This window comes from Plectropomus leopardus, chromosome 10, assembly GCF_026936395.1.
Source record: "Plectropomus leopardus strain MGB_pleo_1.0 chromosome 10, ASM2693639v1, whole genome shotgun sequence".
Taxonomy (NCBI): Eukaryota; Metazoa; Chordata; class Actinopteri; order Perciformes; family Serranidae; genus Plectropomus; species Plectropomus leopardus.
The window spans coordinates 25823433-25846868 of record NC_142185.1 but is presented as its reverse complement, the minus strand read 5'-3'; the positions used below and the strand labels follow the sequence as shown (position 1 = coordinate 25846868).

The following is a 23436-nucleotide window of genomic DNA, read 5'->3' as shown; positions in this document are numbered from 1 at the left end:
CTAAAGTTAGGCAATAAATGAACGACACGACACGACGATGATATTCTGTAGTCTCCTTTAGCCTCTTGTTAGCATTTGTCTATTTAAAAACACATAAAAGCTTCAAAGTAGTGGCGTTTTCACCAATATATATTTCATGTCATAGACCAAAATGTGAGAGTCTCTTAAGCTGGATCTTGTTTTAGTTTTCTAACCAACAAACCCATTGACTCCGCGACAAGGGAACAAGGTGCTGGAAATCTAACAAATTTCCAGGTTTTTTTCCATTACTGGGGCTCTCTATAGTTATGCATTATAAAACGAAAACGTACGAGTGTGGATGTGGCTTCGGTAAGAGAGGACCGAGGATTGCGGCAGATGTGTGAAGTATCAGGGCTGACAGGAAAGGAGAGTCGCTTTCAAACGCGATTGATCTGCAGCTCAAGATCAATGTTGTTTCTTTGGTGCTGTCAAAGTTAGCATTATTTTAACTTTTTGGCTTGACACAAGCATGCAGTTAACTCTGTCGTCTAGAAAACAGACTAAAGAGCAGATTAGGATCAGTTAAACAGGTGTAAGTGGGCTTGATTGAGTGTGGTTGAGACACGGGCCGGCTCCCTTAATCAAGTTAACTTCATGAGTTTGAAGTGTTTGTTTGTTGTGTAGTGTGTCTTCTGTGTTGTTTTTCACTGTCACTGTCTTGTGTTTCAATGTTTTGTGCTGTATGGGCAGATTCAGAGTGCATGCACACTCATTACTAATTAGTGGATGACTATTTCAAAGAAGAAAAAGGAAATATTCAGTCAATACAATACAATCGGCAAGAAGCCGTTTTCTTGTATCCTCTCAAACCTCTCTGGATAAAAGCAGAAGATCATAGTATTTCACATCAGCTATTCTTATACTATGTACTACAGGCATGGGAATATACAGTGTGCACCAGGAGCTGATATCTTGAACAAATTTATCATCCTCCCTGGTTTTCATCCATGCATTAATAAGTCCATGAAAATTCTGTCTGAACATATTCTCATGCGTGTTAACTCTGCTCAGTAGTCCGTCTGTGCCAGTGGTACACAGCGTGCTCTAGTTAGTAGTAATGCTGTGTGTTTGTACTGTAGGCTTCATGTGGAACAGATAAAACACAAACACGTCCTAGTTGGTCCAGACAGAATTAAACATCAGTGAGAAATGTGTGAAAGCTCTGAGCCCTGCCGCCTCTTCCCTTTAATCAAAAGAAAATTGCCGCCAGCATCAGTGCCAAGCAAACTCATTGTAGATGAATGTCCAATCAAGGAAACATGGTATGTGATTAATCATATGTGAAATAAAAAAGATGAGTTGAGAGGAGATGCGGCCACTTTTTACGACTATGTTGAGCATGTTTCTGTGTCTGTGCTGTGTTCTGCCTGTGACCTAAATGTTAAAATGTTTATGTTTAGGTCTCACCAATGAGCATTACCAGGACGAAACACGACTCTTTGGAGGTACTTGCCCTCAGTCTTTTTCCTCTTGTATCAGCTGCTGTCATTTACCTGCTCCTAGGAAATTTCAAAGAGACGCTTAGAGTGGCAGTGCTGTGTGATCTGAAACACCAGGACAAGTTCAACAGACAGCGACTCAGCCTAATCCTGTAGACTGTGCAGCTTTATCAATCATCGCCCCCCATCTAGAGCCATTTAGTACAGCGCTTAGCTTTGTCTGTGGGTCTGACCTCCAGAGTTTTGATTAAAATGCATACTTTAAACTGCACCAGAGGAACTGGGCTGGTGAAAAAATGTTCAAACCAGTTTGATATTCAGCCTAACATCGGACCAATATACTGAATTTTGCCACTAGGGGTCACACTTGACTAAGCAGCTGCACCCTAGAGGAATATAATGACAGAATGTAACAAAAATATACAAGCGTCCGACTATCACATTGCATTGCGTTATATCAGAGCTCGCTGTCTACACTGAATCCATTCAATATGCACTTCAGTCAAGTCACGTTAAAAAATAAATAAATATATGGGAGGGATCAGACTGGATACATAAACACTTCTGCGATGGTACTTTTTTTAAACAGAAAACAGATTTTATACTTTGATATTTACTGGAAATGACATACAACATACAAGGTTTGCACGATGTGCATGAAGTGCTTAGAGTGCTTGAATTTTGAGGAGGAAAAGACCAAGTACTGGAATACTTTGAAAATAGCCCCTTTTCATTAAAAGGTCCTTCAAATTTTAATGAACCACATAAAGCGCTGTCATATTTTGACCAAAGTTTTGTTCATTAAGCCATTATAATTGCTGCTCTGAATCAGATATTGCTTCTTTTTTTTCTAATTCTGATGCATCACCGTCTCGGTCTCCTCCGTCCAACATCGCTTACTTTTACTTAACCTGAAGAGCCAGCTTTTCACCACGATTTGTTTTTCTCTCTTCAGCGGTGCACTGACCTTATAGCTTCGCCACGAATTTAAAGTGAATCTTTAATATCAGGATTTTTAAAGTTATGGCTAAAAAGAATATGATAGGTAACCCTTCACTTAAAAGAGAAATATTGATCACATCGTTTATTAACAATAGAAAATCCGTTTTTAGGAGGTGTCGTATAGATAATTCCTCGTTTCAACTTCATGAATCAGCTTTCCTCGTCCACTGCGGAGCTTTCAAAGCAAGCAGCAGATATAAATGTAGACAGGGCTTCTGACAAAAGTTGAGCTTCAAATGGCGCACTGCATTCCTCTTTCATTGGCTTCAAATCCAAAATGTTGGCATATTGGTGCAATTTTAGTTTTCTTGAGAGATTATCTCTGCTATGTCTTGTCTCGCCAATCCAAAACACACAAGAACTTTTTAATAAATAAACATAACCTCCCCCTTCGCAGCACTAATGAAATGTCATCACCTTCATGTTGTCAGTGCTCGGCTCGGCAGTAAATTGCACTTTGTCGGTTAGAAACTAGTAGCTGTTTGTCTGTTTATAAACACAACATTTTGTTAATAATGTTGTCATATAAGCTGGATTTAGCACCATGACATCTTAGGCACAGGCTGCTGATGCCAGCTACTTTTTCATTTGCCAGCATCTGTCACATTGATAAATGCCGGTTGAGCCAGTTTATATAAAATCAAACCAGTTTAAGCTTGTACACCAGAACAGACCAGCAAAACCAGCAAAACTGACCCAACTCTATGCACCGGAACAAAAACATATTTATTCAACTGAACAGAGACAGATAGATTAGATATATCTAACAGTAATAATAATAATCTTTATGTATGTAGCACTTTTCAAGATAAAGCACAAAGTGCCTCCCAAATAAAAAGGTTTACAGATTAAAATAAATAATCTCCACACACATATACAGTGTCTGTTGTTCGCTACAGACGATAAACTGCGGACTAACATGAGTATTATTTGACCAGATACTGGAGGTGGACAGCATAATAGCCACCCTCACTGTCTTGTGTTTTGTGTCTGATGCTGTGTGTTCATCCATCATTACGTGTTGTGCCCCTGTCCTCACTAAATCATAAGCTCAAAACACTGAATGTACATACTCAGCTGTTTTGCCGCTCTTATTTTCTCATGCATGTTTGTTCTTTTCTTTCTTCGCTTCTTGTTTCCTGCAGCTTACATCGAGGACGTGGCACGCTGTGTGGACCAGAGCAAGCGCCTCATTATAGTGATGACACCCAACTATGTGGTGCGGCGAGGCTGGAGCATCTTTGAGCTGGAGACGCGGCTGCGCAACATGCTGGTGACTGGAGAGATCAAAGTCATCCTGATCGAGTGTGCCGAGTTGCGCGGCATCATGAACTACCAGGAGGTGGAGGCCCTCAAGCATACCATTAAAACCCTCACTGTCATCAAGTGGCGCGGCTCCAAGAGCAACAAGCTCAACTCCAAGTTCTGGAAGCAGCTGCAGTACGAGATGCCGTTCAGGCGCACAGAGCCCATGCTCACCCACGAGCCGGCGCTGGACGTCAGCGAGCAGGGCCCCTTCGGAGAGCTGCAGACCGTCTCCGCCATCTCCATGGCAGCGGCCACTTCCACCGCCATGGCGACCGCCCACCCCGAACTGCGCTCGTCTTTCCACAACACCTACCACACCACCATGAGGCAGAAACACTACTACCGCAGCTACGAGTATGACTTACCCCCAGGAGGGACCCTGCCACCTCTGTCCTCTCTGGGGAACCAGCACACCTACTGCAACATCCCACTGACACTGCTGAACGGACAGAGGCCGCCCGGGAAGAGCCGAGAGCACAGCCTGGAGGAGGCGCACGCTAACAACGCCATGCTCCCTCTGCTGCCGAGAGAAACCAGCATCTCCAGCGTCATCTGGTAATGATGAGCAGGCTCAGCATCGGCCAAAGGAAGATCAGTCGGAGCCAGATGTGGCGAGGCTCAGTCTGGTAGGAACAGTTTATGATCGTGAACGCGGCGAGAAGAGATTTGGACCCGTTTGGTTCCAACCGTTGTTAACTGGCGGCAAGTGATGGAGATACAGCAGGTTGGACTTCCCTTGTTTTTTTCAAGCGGACAGCGCCTCTTTTACAGAGGATGTTTTCTAAATGGAACTACAGGAGATAAAATTAAAACACTGTTTCATCCACGAGCGAGATACGGACTTGCAAGAACTCCACATTCAAGAACACTCTATGGCAATTGTGCACACATTCGCGCGTACACACACACACACACACACACACACACACACACACAAATGTGCATACACACACAAACAAAAGGAAAACAGGGTCTTGTACATATATTTCAATTTATTTGTAGCATCAGTGTTTTCCTGTTTTGTTCTTTTGTTTGTTTTATTCAGTCATGTTTGTTGCCTTCTCTACTGTAGGACTTTGCTTTAACTTGTTATACAGAGTTGTATATTTTTTTCTCTTTTTAGTTTTCATTCTTATTTCAGTGCGCTTTTTTCTTTTTTTTTCTTCTTTTTTTTTTCTTTTGGAAAAGCCAGTATGTCATGTACCTGCGCTGTTGTTTTGTTTTTGTTTTTAAATCTTTGTGTAGTTTAAGAGAACATTTTTTAACACTTTTGAAATTTGCCTGGACATTTCAGGAGCTTCAAGGAGCTGAAACTTCTTTTTGTTTACCTGTAAAAGGTGTATCTAGTTTAAAAGGAAACTCTCTTTTAAAAAATCATAGAATATGCAAAAAGAAGGAGGAGCTGGCAAAAATATACCGTCCCGTGGGACCGCAAAGGAGGAGCGATTGGGGGGCAGTGCTAGTCCTCTCCAATCAGATCGACCGATAGACTGGCAGATCTCTCTCTAAAGCTTCATATTTTCTATTGAAACAAACAGCCTTGCTGTTTTAGAGTGATAGTGAAATGCCTCACCTTAAAAGGAAATCTGTAGATTATTTTAAAAAGAATTCTATTTTTATAACAGAAAAGAGTTTGCTTGAGAAGTCATACTTATTTGCATTTCATCGACCATAGGAAGGGGATTTGTGTATAAGTGTTATGCTGGTTTTGTACACTTGCAATGTGGTTCCTGGTTTGTCAAGAGGTTAAGGTGGCTTTTGAATCCCACATGAAAAAAAAATAATGTCCTCTACTGTTCTAGATTCAAAAGTAAAGCATTTTCAATGTTTCGGTTTTTAAACCATAATATTATTCCCATCCTGATAATTACTTTGGTTCATATGGATAGTTCATGTTTAAGGAAAGAAAAGAATACATTTGTGTTTTGAAAGACTTTTTAAATATATTTGAAGGTGTGATTTTTGAGTATGCATAGCAAATAGATATGTATTCTATATATAATATAGATATTTATATAAATATATAAACACGATTTTCACTTGGAAAGAAATGTCTATCTTTATAGAAACACAATCATTATCAGTTGCCCTTACTTTCTCACTGCACATTAAAAACATTGATTTCCTTTTGATGTTTTCTTTTTTTGTCCAACTTTGACACTTAATCTATGACGATAATTCATAACATCTGCCTCACATGCTAATCACACCACTGAAAATTAGCATTAATAGTCAGATAAATGTCATGTTTGTCGCCCTCTGTGACTTATTTGGTGACAGTTGACTCATGGGTGAAAAAATGAGTGGCACTACCAGCCCGATCAGCAGAAAGAAAGTTGGCATTGCACATTTCCGCAAACCACGAATATTTTACATTTGTATGTTTCATATGTATAATATTAACATTTCCAAACTGACGTAATATATGAGCTGACTTTGCAATCGGGGATGGTGGATGGCATGATGTAGGTGAGATGCCTGCCAAGCTGCAGAATACTGCATACAGCTGTTAAAAGTCCAACAAAATAAAGGTTGTGATTTAATGAGTCATCGCTGTGTTCCCAACGGCACCAAACAGCAAGCCATCGCTTCTTTTTTTCCACCAGGGATCGTGCAAAGAAAAGAGATTGTTTTTTACAGCGACATCACTGTATTTCCTGATGGGATCGTGACGCCAAAAATGGGTATTTTAGGCCGAAGCATAATTGTCTCCTAACCATAATTAAGTGTTTTGTATCAAACCCTGCATTAACCCCACTGTTTTTGTCATTCAAATTTGTATTATTTTTGAAAACACTCAAATGTACTCACTTAGACTTCATACATACATACAAATTATATAGATATAAAAGGATCCACAGTCAGACACAATCAAAAGAATAAAATCCAACCAAATTAGACAAACTATAAAACAATAACTTAGGCAGCCACACAGAGCCCATCCCGGCACCACGACCTCTCCTCAACATACATATACATACATACATACACAATAAAGTATACACGATTAACCACATTGTTGTTGAAACATAGAGAAACATAAAGGTTCAATGTATTTGTAAGTATATACATAATAACATACAAATGTAACGTGTCCATGGTTTTCAGAAACACTCAATGCCGACATTTTTTCTGGGTTTCATGTCCAGATACTGCTGAAAAGCCTCGAAACACTAACTGTGCCTTCACCTTCACCTTCACACGCTGTAGTAGAACGAGACAGACAGACAGCCGAAGAGAGTGCTTGTTGACATGCTTCCAATAGAAGAGATAAGGAAAGAAATACACAATGCTCGTTCCATTTCTGTAACTTGAAGCATATTTCAAAGTTTATCTGAAGCCAAAATGATGCTTTAGCAGTCTGAGTTAATCAAAGGAAGACCTTTTTCTTTTTAGTTAAGAATTCCTTCCATGTGTTTCCATGCTGAGCAGCTGTGGACAGGAAAACAAAAAAAGACATTTTAATAGACACTTGATTTGAGATGATTTAACACCATAATGTGTTTGGTGATTATATTATATTAAATTTATGTTTTTCTCTGAAATCTGAAAACTAGTAACTAGTTAGTAAATTTAGTCCGATAAATGTAGAATGAAAAATAAAAACTACAATATTTGCCCCTGGGGTGTAGTCAAGTAGAGCAGTAAAGTAGCAGAAAACAGAAAAACTAAAAGTACCTCAAAATTGTACAGTACTTGAGTAAATGTATTTAGTTTCTTTCCACCACATAGTTTAAAGCTACTCAATCTAACAACTGAGTACAGAGGACCAAAAGAAAAATGGGTTTCTAAAATATTTAGAGCCCAATTGCAAGCGCTGTTGTTGTTCAGTACTGATGGAGAAGCATTTACGCTTCTCTTGACTGGAAAACAAATTCAACATTGAAGGTATTTGGAAAAAAAAAATGGTTTCAGGATGATTCTCCCCTTTCATGCAACACCTAAATGGAAGTTTTAATCATTTAATTTGACCTTGGAGGCCAAAACTATTTCAAATATAAAAAATTGTGTCTGAAGTGTACTGTTATTAACTGTTAAATTGGCTGTATTAAAGGTTAAGCAGAAAAACATCAGTATTATAGGCGATTCGAAACTTTTTAACAGCAGTGTACGTTTATGTTCCTGTCTTTTAATAAGTCTCACATTATATAACGTAACACTAACATTATTATTTACAGCAGGATGTCAGTGCAAAGGAGAAAGGACAACAGTTAGACAGCATGTAATAACAGCAGCCAGGAATCGCACATGTTAAAGTGGGCTGATATTTGGCTCTCTGAGGACTTGTAGTCAACAACACTCACCATGTAATCGTCATTTCCCTGGTTTGACCCTGGCTGGGGACCATCTTTGCATCGTACCCCCCCCCCTCCATGTTTCCTGTCAAAATGCCAAAGATAAACCTTTTTTAAAAAGTGCTGGTTAAAGAAACATTGTGGCTCGGAGCCAGGCAGTCTCATTTGATGCCTGACTTTTGCTTGGCAACGTAAACACAACGGTGGTGCAGTGCTGCCAAACAGTGCCATCTCCTGGGGATTCACACTACCTACAAGGGCTGTTTGTGATGGAACGCAGGTAAACAGAAACAGAAAGCAGATTTACTGAATTTCTCTCAATCCCAGGAGATAACAGAGAGAAAGAGAAACTGGGGCAGGGAAAAAAGACGGGGACAGAGTTAAAAAGAGAGAAAGGTAGTGAAAGACAAAGAGTTTGTTACCATAAAAACAAGCTATGGATTTTTGTTGGTGCGCAAAATGAGCTCAAGAAAGCTCAGAAGGTTTCAGACTATGCAAACACAAAGAAACAACAGGTACAGCTACAAAAGTGAAAACATAAATGAACCACAACCACTTGAATTGACTTTGGCCTAATAAAGATGACAACAGTTTGAGCATGCACACATGCAGGTGCACACAACATGGTGTCAACCACAAGTAGAGCTGGTGACTGTTGCATGTTGGCAGCCGCCTGCCAGACAGCTGGAGTTTTATTAGCAGACACAGGATTAATAGACTCTTTATTACCCAAAGCAATTAAGAGCTTAATTGGAGAGAAAATAGGCTCCATCGAGAGGGAACATCTAGAGATGGACAGAAATAAGCACAAGTGGAAGTAATAAATTTCATCTTCTATCATTGCTGTTACAGGGGTGTGAGGGAGTGTTTTATGTAATTAATAATTTTGCTTTTACCTTAGCAGTTTATTTTTCATTTTCAATTGTGTATTTTGGTACATTTCAAGGCGCAGTGATTACAGAGCAAAGGTCACATTTCAAAGTTAGCTGAATGGAAGTAAAGACAAGAGTCAAATCAACAGCTGTGGCAGAGAAGATGATGCAGCTGACACTCCAGAAAAATGCTCAAATTGTAAAATTGGGTATGAGGCTGCCACTAGGCTACCAGTTTGTGAACAGTACCATAATTCAAAACAATATACAGTAATAATTGTGTCATTATACGTTCACCGTTATTTAGGCCTGTTGGTTACTGTTATTTAACATATTGCCTACAAATTACACCATTATTATTATTATTATCATCAGTATTATTATTATTATTATTATTTCAGTGTTTGAAATAAAGTAGCCTATATTCAGTTCACTTCAATTATGGATTGAGATTAGCATAGCTGCACCTTGGACCTTGGTATAATAATGATAATACTAATAATAATAATAACAACAAGAATTGTTATTATTGTTGTTGTTATTTATTATTAGTAGTATTGCCATCATCATAAAATAAATAAATAAATAGATAAATAAGTAAAATAAGCTGCGTGTAGGCAGGGCTGGCTCTAACCAATTTGGTGGCCTAAGTGCCCTAACCCTAACCCGCACCTCCGCAGCCAATAACGACACATCACGTGCTCACACATAATTTAGGAACATGTCACTGTTTTTTTATTTGTAATGTCAATATATATATATATTTTTTTCTAGACAGAAAACACTAAGTGAGGGCGCCAGTGGGCTTGGAAAATTATTATTTTATTATTATTTTCCCTCGAGGCCAAGGGGGACTGGCGGCGTGGCGGCGCCCCTCCAGCAGATGGCGCCCTAGGCGACCGCCTATATCGCCTATGCCAAGAGCCGGCCCTGCGTGTAGGCTACCTTCATTAGTCGGTGGTTTCATGCAGCACCAGCCAGGTGATACAAATCAAACACACCCATGACGTCTCGTGACGTCAACTGCCGGGTGAATGTCACGGGTCTGGCTAACATGCTATGCTAACTGCCAAAACGCCTTCGTTGGACCTTCGGGCGGTTATTTTTGCGTTCGCGAGGAACTTTTTACCCCCAGTTTCGGTCGAAGAACCTCTTTAATTAACTAAAAATGTGTTGAAACAACAACAACAACAACAACAACAACAACAACAACAACTTTCAGGAGTTCCGTGGAGAGGCCCAGTGGACTGGTTAACGAACAGAAGTTTAACAGAAAAGTTGCACCTGGAGCACATTGGGGATGGTTTCGCGGAGTCACTCAGGTGAGTTCAACAACAAATGTGTTTATGGGTGGAACTCTTCCGGGAAGAATTCTAAAGTTGCGTGACTTTAGAACGTGACCTTAGAATTCTCCCACGAACGTTCCACACCGTGGAGCTCACGTGCTGCTTCAGCGCACTGCTCTCACGTGAACTAACGCGGTGTTTGTATCGCCCGCAGCAGCGATGTGTGTATGTGAGGGACACGGAAAGCTAACTTTCTAGCTAAGGTTAGCTAGCCTGCTAATGAATACCGCGAAATGATGTAAGTACATTTTCAATTTCCTTATGTTTCATGCTTGTCTCCCAACTCATTACCGCTCATGCCTGCAGAAAATAACCAGCTTGGAAAAACAACTCGTGCTAGTAACTGGTTATAGTTGGTTTTAGTTGGTCGAAGATGGTCTGAGATGGTCCTGACCTAGTTCTTGTTGGTCTTTGATGGTTTAGCTGACATGCTGGTGTGACCAGCCCTCCAAGTTGCGCACATTTATCTTTGTGCATATTCCAGTTCAGTAGACTTAACTGATTTATGCCCTTTGCTTTTCATACCTCCCACTCTTGAGGCTGTTATGTCTCCATGCTCAAGGACATTGGTTTGGATTCAGTTTTACAGGAATTGACATAGATAAACCAGCTAGAGTGACTGTCACAAGCTCGTATGACCAGCTTAATCATCAAAAATAATGCAAAAACATACTTTAAGTTGGTCAACCAGTGGAAGCATCTTAAACTGGTAAAAAAAAAAAAAAGCTGTTTTTTAAACAGGAATGTTGGGCAGTTTGTATTTTTCATGACCAATATAATACGATATTGTCAGGTTAAACCGTAGACTGTATATAAAATAATCCTCATATCCAGTCTATGGGTTAAACAGATACTTAATTGTCTCATACTGCCTTGCTATTGGTTGTGTGATGGTAGTCCTGAGGTGCCTTAATATGTGTTTGCTGCTGCTGCTGCTCATCAGTTGATATTGTTTATAGTCTAGGCCGGGGATGCTCAACTTGCTTTTGACCTGCAGCCACTTTTGCAAAATTATATTTGACAATGGAGCAGCTTATAAACAAACATTCATAATATTTATTGGTATATATAATAAATGAATTACTCATTTCAACCTTTCGATATTTGCTGTCCTCAGTCATCTTTGCTTAGACAAATCCTGTTTGCGATATTTTATGGTTTTGTTGATTCTGTAAGCAGTGTCGGCTTGTATTTTCTAATAATTCTTGTTGCACCTGCCGTGGTGTTCACAGTTTTTCTTATTCACTGTCTGTGATTTTTGTCATTTGTGCAAATTGCCCTTATAAACGGGGGCTCATTGTTGACATATTTGCCCTTCATTTTGTTGCCTAAAAATGTGTTTTAATAACATCATCATCATCGTTATCTTTCTTTCTTGGCTTTGGCTACTTGCTTACCCTATTGCAAGTAACGCAGTCGGCTAACATTTATTCAGAGTGACCTACTTTTTACTTTTAGGTAGACCAGATTTCTACACAATATAATTTATTTGTACATGAGTAAACTTTTATTAGGGTAACAATACTTGAGGCTTCATTAGTGAAATATCCTAGTACACCTTCCATCTGTGAAAATAAGCATATCTTTAGTCCACGATGGTCCCTTACGTGCCAGGGTGCCAGTTTGTTTGTCATTTTTGTCCTTTCCTGCAATACTTTATCAGTCCACTGGGAGGAGTGTGAGAGTTATCAGTGATTGTTTTACATGAACATTCAGTTGGTATCTCATGGTTTCTTCTTATTATTCATTGTCTTTGGCTTCTTCCCTTCATTGCCATTTCATTTTGATTAAATGTGGTAATTTTTTGCCAAACATAAAAAAATAGCAGAGCAGTAGAGCCATCGCTAGTGTGTTGCATACTGCCCTTGTAAACATCTTTTCATTGAGATTTTGTAGAGCTGATATAATCCATTTGTGTACTTTTTTATGTTTCATTTTATTTTTCCTTTGTCGTAAGTACCAAACAGCAGGTGCTCCAGCAGATGAGGCTGCCAAACTTGTGAGTTCAATATAAATGTGAGGCACTGGTGAATGGAAATATCCCTGGCAAACTTTACTCAATAAGACCTGTCAAAACTCTTGATCAGGCACAGAAATATCTTTTCACTCTACTCTAAAGAGCAGTTCAATAAGGTTGTCGCTTACTGAAAGACTCAACTGCGCTGTGATGTTTTTTAACAGTACACCACCTCCCGCCCTTCACAGCCTCCTCTACACCCAGACAGCTTCCAAATGTTGTTGCACAGTGACTGACGTCAATGCTCTCTGTTTTAAGGCGCAGTAAGGGTGGGGGGAAAATGGACACAACATAGTATCACAATATTTTTGTGTGGCAATATCATATTGTCACATGGATGCCGAGTATAATTTTTTTTGTTTTTTAATTTAGAAATACTTCAAAAACAAATTAACCATTTGAACCCTGAGCAAATCTATTTCTTTTGAGAACATGACAAAAAAAAGGCAATGAGCATCTTGACAAGAAATGTCCCGTAAATTAGTAGATTTAGAAAAACCTTTTTTCAAACCAAGGTGAAAATGTACAAATAAACTACATAATGATCAGAATTACACTTTTAAATTTATGTTACAAAAATTATTATTTTTCAAGGTTTTTTCCCAATTTTTTTTTATTTTTATTTTATTTTATTTTATTTTTTAAAATTTTCTTTTGCTAATTTTCCAGTACTTTTCCTAGTACCTTAATAATTTCTTGCTTATTTTGGATCATTTCCTCTTAAGATGCTCATTGAATTCTTCCTGTTTTTTGGTTTTTTTTTAAGAAATTCAGTCCAGCTTTCAAAGGGTCAAACTTTGGTAGCGTACTAGAATAATATAATAAATTGCTCTTTCAGTTCATCTTGCTGCAATAAAAATGAGTGTGAAGCAAGATGAAGAGACAAAAACTACTTTAATAGACAGTACAGATTTTTACAAATATTCCTTTGGGGACATAATTTGCAGTTAAATCGCAAAATATTGCAATATATGTAGTCGCAGTACTCATATAGCATATAGTAACATGTTTAAAATTGCACTAATACTACTAACTACTTATGTATCATGATAATATTGTATTTTGGGGCCCACACCTACTGCCCAGGAAAAATAAGTTATTTGTGTCTTTTCTCTCCCTTATTTGGGTTAGGATATAATCCAAAAATGGGCAGAACAGGTCATCTGTTATTGTAAAATAGTTATAACCTTCTGGCCAGATTATTTTGTCAGAGCGGGCCAAAACAAAACTGCAGGGACTGAGTGCAGCTACAAGCCATCTGGCCTTTGAACAGTGACTAAGTGTGGTAGCTGGGAGCGGTAATCAGGTGTCCAGGGACTCGTAAAATAATTCGTTCTTACTGTAATGTACTGTAACAGCAGGAAAGCTTTGCCCCATTGTTTTAAAGTGTTTCATCACTTAGTTCTCTATAGAATTAATGGAACCTAATGCTGCATGATGATGCCATACAGTATCTGTCTTTGCCTTTATGTGCAATCTCCAGATGCTTTCTCTCTGCAGGATACGGTCGACTTTTTTTTTTTTTTTTTTGCCAGAGAGCCAGTCCTCCATCCTTCCTCTATAGATAGTTTCTGCCAGGGGCATTTTAGTCTGCATCCACAAAACTCCACACTGTAATGGCCAGAGTTGGAGAGACAGTTAGAACATTACCTGAGGCACTTTTACTACACCATTTCTGCACCTGTCTGTGTGTGTGGGGGGGAGTCTGTGTGTGTCGGTGGACGAGGAGGGTGATGCGTGTGCTGCTGTTGCACTCTGGTGGTCTAAGATGGCATTTCAGCTAGTCATAGTGCCGCTGTTAAAGTCTCCAACTTACCTGCTGGACTGGACAGTGAGAAGCTGGACTGTAGCTTCATGTTAATCTGTAGTTATACTACAGTGCATGATAATATCGGCATGTCATCGGTATCGGCAGATAGGTTTTAAAATGAAATATCAGCATTAGCTTGAAATGAACATTTCTGCCAATATAACAGGCCGACAAGATGACACTTGAATTATGCGACTTTATAGGTCTAATTTTTTTGGCTATTGCAGGACTGTCTAAGGGAGAGCATCACAGAAGCTGCTAAAATGGGATGAATTTTGCAGTTTTGTTTTAAAATTTGTGATATATAAATGTATATGGCATGTTTTAAATGTAATACAAGTTGAAGTAGCTTTCTTGTTTTGTCCATTGAATGTGTACATTTTGAGAAGCATTGTAATTTATGTGTGCATCTACCACCAGTGGGCCGTCATGATAAGAATAGGCATAAAATGTTAATCACGCTACAGGAGAGACTTGCTGGTTTCTGCATTAAGGTGGAAAAATAAATGTGCATCTATCAGTTTCTGCATTGGCAATCAGCCACAATAAGTAAGAAAACATCGGCATATAGGATATCAGCAAAAAAATCCAATACTGTGCATCCCCAAGTGAAATGTTTAATGAATAACCTAAACAGCAGTTGACATGAATCAGTGTGACTCAGATTTTTTTTTTCAAGGTGACGCACGTTAGATTTACAAGTTGCTTACGTACAGCAACATATTATCTCCTAGATAAACCTCTATGTAGGGCTGATTTCATACTTGACCCAGTGACAAGTGTGTCAGTATTGGCAGAGCTGATATCATATCTCTCTCTCTTTCTCGAACATGCCAGAGTTGTTATAGTTCAGTAGTTTTCTTTCTTTTTTTTTTTTCATTTATGTGTAGTTTCAGTCTGCTTCTAGAATGCTCATTTCGGATTAGATTTGGTTTTTTATTAATTAGTAATTAAATAATTAATATTAATTAAATAATTTTATTATTCTTTATTTTTATTGTAATGGGGGTGGGGTGGGGTTAGATTTGAGAAATTCAGAACCAGTATTACAAATGCTTTGTGAGGGCAGTTGACTCAGGCTTATCTCAGTCAGCTTACGTACAAATGCCCCCTTGTGCTTGTTGTGTTGACAAATGTGACCAAATTGACAAAGAGTAAAACTAAAGATGTCCTCTGTATATTTTTATGTTATTTTAGTTGGTTTTGTAAGTACAATGCAGTTTCTCTAAGTTCTCTTCCTTCTTACAAGTCTTGTTTTTATTTTGTTTTCAGTTTACTAAACTAATTTTAGTTTTAGTTAACCCTTTAACACCTGGATCGACATCAATTTTTTTGTGCTGCATTCAGACATTTTTCCACTGGCATTAAAACCTCTGAAACTTGAGAAAACTGGTTTGATGTTGATGTCCCACATTGCAAAGAATTAGTAAATGGTGGCAAAATTAAAATTAAAAATTAGCAGGGCTGGATTACTGGAGATTATCAAAATTATATATTTATAATTATGTTCCAGAAAAAGGAAAAAGACTGTTTAAATTCCTTTTAGCTCTTTCTTGAGGTCATTTTCTTGCACTTTTCCCCAAAATTTTTCGGTTATTATCTTCTAAGTTTTTACCATTATTTCTTGCTAATGTTTGGGCTATTTTTGATAACCAGCATGCTGCCTTCCCATGTTTTTGAAAGAAATTAAGCCAATTTGCTCAGGTTTAACAGGGTTAACTATAATAACCTTGACACGCACACAAACAACAATGGTTAAAAAAAACTGTCCAGAGAGTATTTTTTTTTATTATAGAAAAATAGTTTATATAAAAACAAATAAGTTATGAATTCCAGCAGCTGCTTTGTATTTTTCCTCTATAACATTTCTCGCCTTCGACATTCTTCCTTTCTCTCACTCTCTCTCTCTCTCTCTCTCTCGCGCGCGCGCACACACACACACACACACACACACACACACACACACACACACACACACTTGTGTTGATCATGTCCCAGTCCTTGAAGATCTCCCACATACAGTAGTTGTAAATTCAGTCTCTAATATCTTCTTCATCTGCCCTCACCTCCCACCCATTAAGAGTTTTGGGGCCTTTCAGTCCCATCTGGCAGCTGAATTCATCTCAGTCCTCTGTGGACTGGGACCTACTTTCCGTAGAACATCTCCATGAGCACCTCCTCGATGCTGACGCTCCCTATAACGGGTCTGAAGAAGAGCTGAGCGACCACCGGCGGGCTGATGGCCCTCAGCATGGACAGAGCTATGAGCAATTTGGCGAACCGCGTCGTGTCCTCGCGGTGGATCAGCCTGACGTGCTCGTTCAGAGCCTGGTGCGCCTCGCGACGCAGGGACTGGATGTAGTGGAGGCAGCGCAGACCCTCCACATCTGGGGAAAAGATAATTGAGAGAAGGGAGACATGGAAAGTGAGGTGAATGGACAGAGAAGTTCAGTTTGGTTTCCATTTGGGTTGCGAATAAGCACTTTCCTTAATCGATTATTGGTAAAAATGAATGATCGATTGTTATTTGAAAAACATGAAAACTTTACTTATTTCAAACAATACCAAATGCGTTTTCCTCAATCAAAGCTCACAGCAACATATTGCATATACTTTGACAGCATTACATAGCTTATGAACAATTAGGCTAAATTTTACTTTAAATATGTTTTAAATTAGATTAAATTCTTAACAAGGATTAATGTATTCTCGATTTATTGTTTTCATCTCTAGTTTCCATACATGCTGTAAATACAACAACCGGCAGCAAGACGATGCAATAATCCTGAAATCTATTAAAAAGGCACTTTCTGTATCTCATTTCACTGATTCACATGTTGCTGTTAGAAAACCAAACAACGAAGTATATAAAAGCCAATCAATTAGCGTATAGACTATAATAACGCACAGCCCGCTTTGTGCTACCTGAGTAAAATAACTGGGACGCACAGGTGTTCACTGCCTACCTGGGTTGAACAGCACAGCCCCCTTCAGATACGCGTACTCCTTCGTACTGATATCTACACTCCAGCACTTCTTCAGGAAAGCTTTAATCGCTTCGATATCCACGACAGAGACCCCGGCTGTCCCCCTGCTCTGGCCGGCCAGCACCTCACCCTGCCTGTCCGGTAAACCCGTGAGGATGCGCTGCAGCATGCTGGGCTCCACGGTCTCCGTGGTCTCAAAGTCCACTCGGTCTTGCGCGAGCCCCAGCACGAGCAGAGGCGCCCAGCCGCTCCGGATCAGCATCAGCTGGTCGTCCTCCGGCAGCTCGCGAAAACAGGGGACGTTTTTCACGAACCGCAGCGTCTTCACCAGAACCGCCGAGGCGGCTTTGCACGTCACCTGCGGGGAGCGGAGGACTCCGCGGCGCCGCGTCGATCCGCAGGAGCACGCCTGCTGCCGGAGCTCCTGCAGCGACGCTGGGGCGGCGGAGGAGGAGGTCTTGTGGAGCAAGTGTTGCAATGTTTGTTGTTGTTCTTGGGGGTGTTGTTGTTGGTGTTCCTCGGCGGTCGCGAGGCTGTCACTCTTCAAAATGCTGTAGAGGATGCTGTTGTTGTTTCGCCCGCTGGCACCCCGACAGCGGCAGCCCTCCAGCGTGGCCATGGCCGCTGGCCGGAGCTCAGCGCGTCCCGCTGTCTCTTTGAAGCGCAGGAGGTCAGTGGCAGAGGTAGCGCTGTTTTCTTAGCCCCTGTTAGCCCCGAGTGAAGGGCAGCACGTTTATATTAGCTCCCGTCTGTCTCCGCGCTTTGAGAGCCTGTTCAGACTCTCTGCATATTCCGCCTCCCCAGGCTCAGGCACCTCCTCTTTCTCCACCTCCTCTTCGTCCTCTCAAACTCTCTCCCTCTCTCTCTCGCTCATACATACACACACACTTTTTTTGGGCCCCCACATATTCAAACACATCCTATACAGTGGTGTGTCCAGACTTTTTTTTTTTTTACAGGGGGTGGCCCATGTGGGGGCACTGACTTTTGCAGGGGTGGCATGAAGTACACAAGTTTACCATTTCCACTCTTACCTACAGAACTGTGCAAAAGTCTCATGACATTGTTAATTTGTTGTTTTAGCAAAGTTGTAAAGAGGATATACAAATATTTTCCCCATTCTGTTTAATATGAGACATCATTAAAGGTTAAATGTGTTTTAGTAAAGATTCCCACGTATCCTTAAAAAGTCTTAAAATATAAAAAAAAATAAGGCCTTGATTGGTATTAAAATGTCTACATCAATATTTCAAAAGTCTTAGAAATGCCAAAACGTGGGAAATAGGGAATTTGTTTTCCTTTTTTTCTGACATTGAAATGTAAATTCTCAAAAACATGTTACTAATGTATTTTTTTAAATAACTTATTTATTTTTTTAAGTGTTACAATAAACTTAAATTTAACAATAAATGTAATTTAATTAAAACAGTCTTTAAAAGTATTTAATCTTATCCTCCTTAAGATGTAGAAACCACGCAAAAAATTTAGTCAAGCTAAACACTGCTCTGGCACATTACTGCCTTTCAGGTTTAAGACTGAATTGCACCTATAAATGAAAATTCAGTTAACTCGTCAAACCACTCAATCATGATGAGATGGCATCTGGGGCAGCGAGTCAGATTTCAGAGGTGGCCTGTGCCACACTATAAAAAATATATTTTTGCACCAAAAACTCAGTTAATAATCTAAAGTGGTTTACATCTTTCTTTGCTCAAAAAGTTAAGAAAAGTTCAAATAAAACAATTTATGTGACTCAGCGTGACTGTGTCACATAATAGCTTCAAATGTAAAAAGCAGCAGTCAGTAGGTCTGGTTAATTAACCAGACTATAATATTAATTGAGAAAAAGGAGGAAAAAGGCAGAGAGAGACAGACAAGGAATCAGAGCCCGGTTCTATTCTCAGCATTACCTTGACTCTCTGGCAGCGCTGTTCATCAGGCAGGAGCCGGTAAAAAATATAGGCCAGCGACGGATCTGAAGGCTTAATTATTTTAGGGACAATTTATATGATTTTCTATGAGAAAGAAGTAGGAAGAGCTGAGCTGTGAAGGCCGGCCTCCAACCTTGACTCGGACACACTGATATTGATTTAACCGTGAAAACAGGAGCTGGTGAATTATGATGTCATGACTCAATGCTCTCCTTGCCTCTGTCACTGAAGGAGGATGGGGGGAGGGGGTGCGGCTGGTTTGAAGGAAGGGAGGAGTGGAGGTCAAGTGAATGAGAGACTGAGAAAGACAGGTCAGGATAAAGCAGATGAATTAGAGGTTTATCTTAATTGCTCCTAAGAGGGAGCGCAGGTTAGGGTTGACTGCTACCTGAAAGAGAGAGCTGCAGGAAGGGGGCGCCAGGGAAATCAGAGGTGATTACAAGGGTTCCCACGGTTATGGGAAACCTGGAAAAGTCATGGATTTTCACAATAGTGTTTTCTAGGCCTGGAAAACTCATGTAATTAGTAAAACATCGCTGAAAGTTTTGGAAAAGTCATGGAATTTTGTTGTGTTCAATGACATTGTTACATTGATCTCAGGAAAATAAGGCTTGCAGAATCAGTGACTTCTTTTAAACCACTTCTTAAACCAAATTTTTATAGACATGATTTTATGTGATGTTTCTTTTAATTTGTATTTTAATTTATCTTTTAACTATTACTCTTTTATTCTGTCTTGATTGTGCTTATAATAATAGTAATATTAATTATTATTATTATTGTTATTATTATCACTCTGTGTTTGCTGCCTATATCTATTTGTTTTTGTATTTTCTAACATGTTTCCGCCCCTAATCTCTTGTTTACGTCTACCTTTATTTTTGTTTGGCCTTTGTTCTGCATTATTGTCTTGCTTCTGTTGTTAAATTGCCTCTGGGGTTTCTTGCCTCTGATTTGCTTCGTTTGTCAAAGCACTTTGAATACTTTGTTTTTGAAGGTGTTAAATAAATTAAGTTATTGTTGTTTTTTATTATTATTATTATTGTGTCAATATGGTTTCTCCAGAGCCTAAAGAAGGCTTTAAAGGCAAATAAAGCTTTAATTGGTATTAAAATGACTTAAATCAAACTTTCAAGTCTTAAAGATTCTCTGACAAGGGAAGTGAGATTTTTAAAATTATTTTTTAAATATATTTTTTTATTTTATGTTGCATTGCAAATTTTTTAAATAACAAGTAACATCTATTGAAAATATAAATACATCTCACTCCTCTCATCAAGCTTGTGAGAATTAAGGCAGTGAAATCCCACATGCAGAAAAATGCAGAAAAGTCAAAATTATTACCAAATTATTTCCCAATTCCAACCAGATTTTTCACCAGACCAAAAACTGCAACATTGTCCTTAATCCTAAAAAAAAAATAATGTTGTTTTGTGTTTTTTTCTTTGAGTTATGCATATTGTAAAATTAGTCCAAGTGGCATTAAAAAAGTCTTAAAAATTATTAGATCTAACTTGCCTTAAGCTGTAGAAACCCTGGTTTATCCTGCAGTTTCTCTGTTTTCTCCTTACACTCTGTTTCGCCCTCCATGTATGCCATCTAGCTGAAATTATGTTTGAAAAGAGTATGTCTAAAAAATGCCAGGCAAGTGTGGTAAGAAAAAGGAAATTTTATAATTGGTCCTGGAGAGTCCATAGAAATGTTTTCAAAATATGCTCATGAAAATGTGTGGGAAGCTTTGATTTTTAAGTTTAACCTGGAAAAAACAACAAGCAAAGGAGTTGTTGGCTTGATAAAACTGTGTTGGAATAATGCAAAAGTTATGAGAAAATGTCCCGACTTACTATACAGTAAATTGGGGTTCAGGCTGTTCTAGTGTAGCCACCAAACAAATCCCCTCACAATGTCACAAAAGGATCTTCACAGAAGATTGTCTTTGGTGTGGAGAAAGGATGACATTGAGTGCATGGCCACATTCATGAAATCACAGTAAGCAGGACCTCAGCGTCCCTTGTTCTTTTGCTTCGAAGGACACGGCTATGAATGGAGGCAGGATGAAAAACTTTTGCAGTAGTGCTACAACATTGTTTTCGGAGGCCGAATGTCTTTGTATTGATTTAGCTGAGAGAGAAAACAGAGAGATTTTTCACATGTTTATATCAAGGACACCGCGGGATAAACAGCCTTCACCCAGCCTGTCTCTTCTCCCGCTCAAGGCCCAGCCAGCGCAGGTTATAAAAATCCTTCCGTCTCAAGGAGAGATTACATTATGTCTTGTTGCAAAAGCACAAAGTTGAAAAGACAGCTACAGCGCTCTGTCGCTCTTTGTCTTGCTCTCAGGTCCTTCTTTTCCTCCTTCATTTATTTATCAAATTTGTGCAAGTTGTACTTAAGTAGCTCTCTACTCCACCATCTTCCCTCAGACAGAGCAAATAAAACGTGTCTTTAAATATTTCTTTGTTATACTAAACCACACTGACCCTCAGCGCATGATGTGCAGCCAAAGTGTTTTCAAACCGGTGAAACTTTATTTTACATTCAGTGCAGATACAGAAAGAGCCTTGGGTTTGAATATCTTACTTGACACTGAATGTACTGTATATAATATGTTATAAGTGGAGCTATAAATGTTTTGTACACCATCTTTCTAATTATGCAAATGCTTTACACTGAAAAAAGCACAGAAACCAATGAGTTCATTTGAGTTACAATAAAATGATGCTAGAGGTTTTTAGTAGCTACTTAAAGTCGTAATCCTTCAGAGTTCTCTCCTGAGAGATTTGGCATCACCTGCTGTTCTTCTGGCAATAACAAGTGCAGCACAGCAGTGTGTGCAGCTTTGCACACATTTACATTTTTATATTTTAAATTACATGCTAGTTTTATACATTGCATTGTAGAATAAGGCACAGTTTTGTATTTTACACACTTTACGTCATAGAACAAAACATGAAAGTTTCTACAGCTGATGTTGGCCACAGACTTTTTTTAAGGTGTCTCACCCAAAACCCATCCAAAAACCCTTTTAACTTTGAGGGAACCAGAGGTGCTGAAATGCGAACTGATTTCCAGGTTTTAGGACTCATTCTTGGGGTACTCTGTGAAGACAGCTGGATACAGCATTGGAGGCCAAGCTCTGTTCATTCCTTCAGTTGCTCAGTGGCACATGGAGCCCGAAAAAGTTTGACTTTCTTGGTATAAAATTACTCACATCTTCTTCATCATTGGGCTCAATAATAATAATAATAATAATAATAATAATAATAATAATAATAATAATAACTTTATAGAGTTTACGGAGTGCTTTGACAAATAAAGCAAGGCAGAAATGGGATACATAGATGTCGATACAACAACTTAAAGCCAAACAGTTCTATCCAACACAAACGAGGAGAAACTAGGGTAGAGTTAGGATAAAATTACAACCACAGGACAAATTATGACACATAATGTCAAAATCAGATAATACAAAGACATAGACCAAAAGACAACAACCACAGAAACAATAAAAGCAATCGAACAGGAAATAGAAAGGAATAAAATAGATAAAACAAAAATTACAAAGGTAAACTAAATAAAAAGAAGTCGTCACATAAAAGCAAGTACACCAGAGACTTTTGCTGGCCCAGCAGCTTTCAAATACCAACAGTCAAGGAGTCTTTAGGGAGAATTGAGAATCAAAAAAAAAATGATCAGACATCATGTTCCCAGTGAAAATCTATGGGGTAAAGTCATTTTAGGCCCAATGGCATCATGCGACAGACCCTGCAGTTGCAGTTACACAGTATGGCCACTATGTCAAACTGGTCTCAAAGTCCAGCGCACTTCCTAGGTGCCTGGTTAAAATTATAATCTATTAATATTTCTTGTTTTTTAGCTGCCTTTAACAGACATGGTTTCCGGTAAGCCCTAGTAATGTATAGGCGTCACGTCGATGAGTCGAGGGGCAGACATGTCTATTAACAGCAGGACAGAGAACAGTAAAAACTGAAATCATTTTAGACGGCAGCATTAACAGCTAAAAAAAACTGGAAACATCTTAAGAACATGGGATTACACCAAATTATGATGACACAAGGAACCGTGCAGTAAGTTTTGCCCTCTTTAATATCACAAAGGTTTTGCAGATTTGTCAATTTTTAGTGTTGAGTAGAGGTTTTGGTGTTTTTATAACCGCCCGTAGTCTTCCAGCGACCTCCAGGCCTGACTCAATCCCTCAATGAGTCCCTCATTTCTCTTACCAGTTTTAAATAGAAGTTTACAGGAGTTCTTACCGTAAACTGGTCTTGCTTGTGCATAACATTTGCATGTCTTCATGCCTTTTTGTGTGTATGCATTGTACATTATCTGTGTACATTCAACTTTTTATTGAGTCGTGGACAGTAGATGTATGGACAGTATGTTTTTT

The 23436-nt window shown here is 39.1% G+C and overlaps 2 protein-coding genes and 1 long non-coding RNA gene across 10 annotated transcripts in view; 2 read left to right on the top strand and 1 right to left on the bottom strand.

The window, feature by feature from the left end:
- The window catches only part of il1rapl1a (interleukin 1 receptor accessory protein-like 1a), a 255917-nt gene extending 250020 nt beyond the window's left edge, over nucleotides 1–5897 (top strand). For 3 of the 5 annotated variants that reach the window (XM_088083414.1, XM_088083413.1, XM_042494889.2), the window contains exons 11-12: nucleotides 1422–1466; nucleotides 3608–5897. In XM_088083414.1, the coding sequence (XP_087939540.1) occupies nucleotides 1422–1466; nucleotides 3608–4329 (767 nt within the window). In that variant the 3' untranslated portion in view covers nucleotides 4330–5897. The remainder of the gene's footprint in view (nucleotides 1–1421; nucleotides 1467–3607) is intronic. The other 2 variants (XM_088083416.1, XM_088083415.1) reach the window with 1 other exon arrangement.
- Nucleotides 5898–9932: 4035 nt separating this feature from the next.
- The window catches only part of LOC148188535 (uncharacterized), a 47772-nt gene continuing 34268 nt past the window's right edge, over nucleotides 9933–23436 (top strand). Inside the window, exons 1-3 of one of the 4 annotated variants that reach the window (XR_015777667.1) lie at nucleotides 9933–10259; nucleotides 10441–10521; nucleotides 14338–15023. This is a non-coding gene — a long non-coding RNA (uncharacterized LOC148188535). Of the gene's footprint in view, nucleotides 10260–10437; nucleotides 10522–14337; nucleotides 15024–23436 lie in introns of those variants that run through there. The other 3 variants (XR_015777666.1, XR_015777669.1, XR_015777668.1) reach the window with 3 other exon arrangements.
- nr0b1 (nuclear receptor subfamily 0, group B, member 1) lies at nucleotides 15881–17951 on the bottom strand. The gene is made up of 2 exons (XM_042495023.2): nucleotides 17077–17951; nucleotides 15881–16497 (listed from the first exon to the last, which is right to left on the bottom strand). The coding sequence occupies exons 1-2, from the start codon at nucleotides 17714–17716 to the stop codon at nucleotides 16256–16258; spliced, it is 882 nt and encodes a 293-aa protein (XP_042350957.2). The 5' UTR covers nucleotides 17717–17951; the 3' UTR covers nucleotides 15881–16255.

Coding starts and splice junctions, on each gene's coding strand:
- nr0b1 (XM_042495023.2), bottom strand. CDS start 17,716: ATGGCCACGCTGGAGGGCTGCCGCTGTCGGGGTGCCAGCGGGCGAAAC. Junction 16,498..17,076: donor GGCTGTGCTGTTCAACCCAG/GTAGGCAGTGAA, acceptor TCTTTTCCCCAG/ATGTGGAGGGTCTGCGCTGC.